This window comes from Aplysia californica, unplaced genomic scaffold (genome assembly GCF_000002075.1).
Source record: "Aplysia californica isolate F4 #8 unplaced genomic scaffold, AplCal3.0 scaffold00002, whole genome shotgun sequence".
Taxonomy (NCBI): domain Eukaryota; kingdom Metazoa; phylum Mollusca; class Gastropoda; order Aplysiida; family Aplysiidae; genus Aplysia; species Aplysia californica.
In genome coordinates, this window is record NW_004797272.1 from 1,530,859 (window position 1) to 1,533,749 (window position 2,891).

Sequence of the window (2,891 nt, forward strand, 5' to 3'; positions counted from 1 at the left end):
CCCCGTAACGCACACAGCCACACGTGTGCAGGCCGCCCATCCGACCCCGACACACGCTAAGGAGCCATCTCTAATTGCTTCTGATGATCTATTGACAAATAAACATTTATTAAAAGCGCTATAACTTTTCAGGCCGGCCTCAAATTCATCATAAGATAAAAACTCGGCTCCTGCTCAAAACGCCATTTTGCCCGAAGCGATCCCGGTCTCTACCCAGCCTGAGGCGAGTCACGACTGAGGCAGGACAGGAAGCCGGAGTCACGAGTCACAGGAAGTCGGAAGTCGAAAGTGATGTCATGCTGGACAAGAATCAGAGTCCGAATAACATTTTTTCATATTCGAACTCGAGTCCGAATAGTCACTTCGATTATAATCGGAGTTGACCCATTTTGGTTTGTCAACTTTATTTTATTTTTGAGACCCAACTGCTCAACCACCACCACTCTTCCCCCTTCCATTCCAAAAATGGACACAACTCTAATTCTAGTCAATATTACTCTTTTTTTTTTTTTTTTAATCGTTAGCATTCAATCATAGTCATGGTCACTCTATGTGTGTCTGTGTGATGTGCGAGTGAGTTAAATGTTTGCAAGCAAAAAATCTTATAAAATTATGAGATATTGACTTTTACCTTTTAAGTTTCTAAAACAAGGGTTTAAAAATACCCCTTAATGATTAAAATAGTAACCCAAAGGCAAAGGGTGAAGGAGCCTCTTCTTAAAAAGTTAAGTTGGCCTAAAAAGGGGAGCCCTGTACTAAGTAACTACTACAACTAAGGGGGATCTAGCCTTCATCCTACCGATACCGCAGTAATGGATTGCAGCTTCTGCAACTGCTCACTACATAATATTAATTTACACAGTATAGTATAGAGATCTAGACTAGATTTAGATCACGGCCACAACCGTAGCCTGCCTGCCTAGAAGTGTAACAAGTGTTGCACGTACTGAGTACTGTGTAGGCCTAGATTCAAGATCTAGAGTCTAGATCTCTATGATCTCTATATATAGATCTAGATCTAGATCTCTAGTCTAGATCTGATCTAGATCTAGATCTAGATCTAGATCTAGATATCTAGATCTAGATCTAGATCTACAACAGTTACACTGGCAACGGGCAGCCAGCTGGGTTGCATGAATCCAGAACTAAATCTATATCTAGATCTAGATCTAGATCTAGACCTAGGAGACACAATAGAATCCAAGGAGCTGTAATAATATCATGCAAGCATGGAGCAAACACAGCAGTCCACAAATCAAAACACAAGCACTGGGGAAAAAATGCAGGAAACAGGGAGTCTCTTACCACCGAGTCTGAATCGTCGGCCATATTTTACCACAATCTCAATACAATAGTCAATAGAGAGCTGAATTCTATTTATAGTATCTAGATCAAAAGTGTTTCCGGCAAGTTCACCTCAAGTTAAACAGCATCTTTAGAAGAAATCAATTAGCCTAGCCAAGCAGGCAAATTGTAATTATCGTTAGTTTAGGCTTTTACTTTTGTCGTTTACTTGTATGCAAACTAAGATAGCCTAGCTAAATATACAGTGGTGGTAGGACTAGAGGGCCCTAAGGGCCAAAAAGAAAAGTCAATAATAAGAAATGAATAAGAAAATGAAAAAGAAACAACGGTGACATATAGGCCTATATAGCCTGTGTAATATGGGCTTAAATTATTATATTAGCCTAAAGCATTGTACATGAATTAGTCATCCCATCATACATGCCCTACCATACATAACATAACAATATAACGTAATATGATGACAGGCAATGGATTGTATTACACACGTCCCCCTCCTGCCTTCTATGGTTTTGTCTATATTTATTAGCCTATTAATCATGCTGACCTATCCCCCAAACAGCCGCGCCCTTCTAAATGAATTTCGTTTTTATATAGGTGCATAATATATGAGTCTGGTGAGATGAGGCCCCTATCATATGCCGAATATCATAGTCATATTCATCATTTGCCATTCTCACCCTGCACCTCCTGTGCTAGCTTCTATTGGTATTACAATGGACATACTTATGTACAAACATACATAATATGGCAGACTGATGATAATGCCTTATATATATATATCACACCAGTCATAATTATTTCGTCGGGTCATCGTCACCCCGCCGGTGCAGCGGGTGCAGTCAATACGTCACTGTCATCTCGTCACACCCCAAATCCACAAAGGTTGAATGGAGACGGTCATTTCGTAGCACACCTGCAAACATCAAACGCGCATTGTCATGGCAATCGCAATTCACGATTTTTGATGGAGGCCATGGTGGGCAGTTAATGGGGCTGTGTGTGGAAGGGGGGGGGGGTGCGATTCGTGATCGTGCGTATCTGATCAGCTACGCCATTCATAAATTGTATTCGTAGGCATATTGACAATATTGAAATCTATCGAGTCATATCAACATTAAAGTATTTAGGTACAGTATTATTATTGATGAAAGGTGCGATTGGCAAGATCATATTATAGCTCTGTTAAAAATTAATTAATTAATAATTATAGAAATGTACCAGGCAGGTCTACTGCATGCAATTTTGTTAAAGCCATATTAACCCTTGAAAATTGCCCGACATTGTTTTGCCTTATTTAAATTACTGTTCAACTAATTATGGAACAGTTAGGACTAATTTACATTAATAATTATGTATATAACTTTTTTTTAAAAAAGCTTTACGCTGATCCTCCAAAACTCTACTAGCTAGCATTGCAATTTTGGAGAGATATTTAATTTTAATATTATCTATAAAAGCGAAGTCGTTTCGTCGTCACACATAATTCGGGTGTTGTGAACTTGACCGGTTAACCATCATAACGAATCCTTCCACACCCATGATGCAGTACGTTATATCATGGAGGTGTACAGATTGTCACCCCC

At 39.3% G+C, this 2,891-nt stretch overlaps 1 protein-coding gene across 1 annotated transcript in view; it reads right to left on the minus strand.

The window, feature by feature from the left end:
- Positions 1–1,330, minus strand: part of LOC101853654 (nuclear hormone receptor HR96) — a 46,467-nt gene extending 45,137 nt beyond the window's left edge. Inside the window, exon 1 of the mRNA XM_005088984.3 lies at positions 1,306–1,330. Coding sequence (XP_005089041.2) covers positions 1,306–1,329 — 24 coding nt within the window. The 5' untranslated portion in view covers position 1,330. The remainder of the gene's footprint in view (positions 1–1,305) is intronic.
- Positions 1,331–2,891: the final 1,561 nt, after the last annotated feature.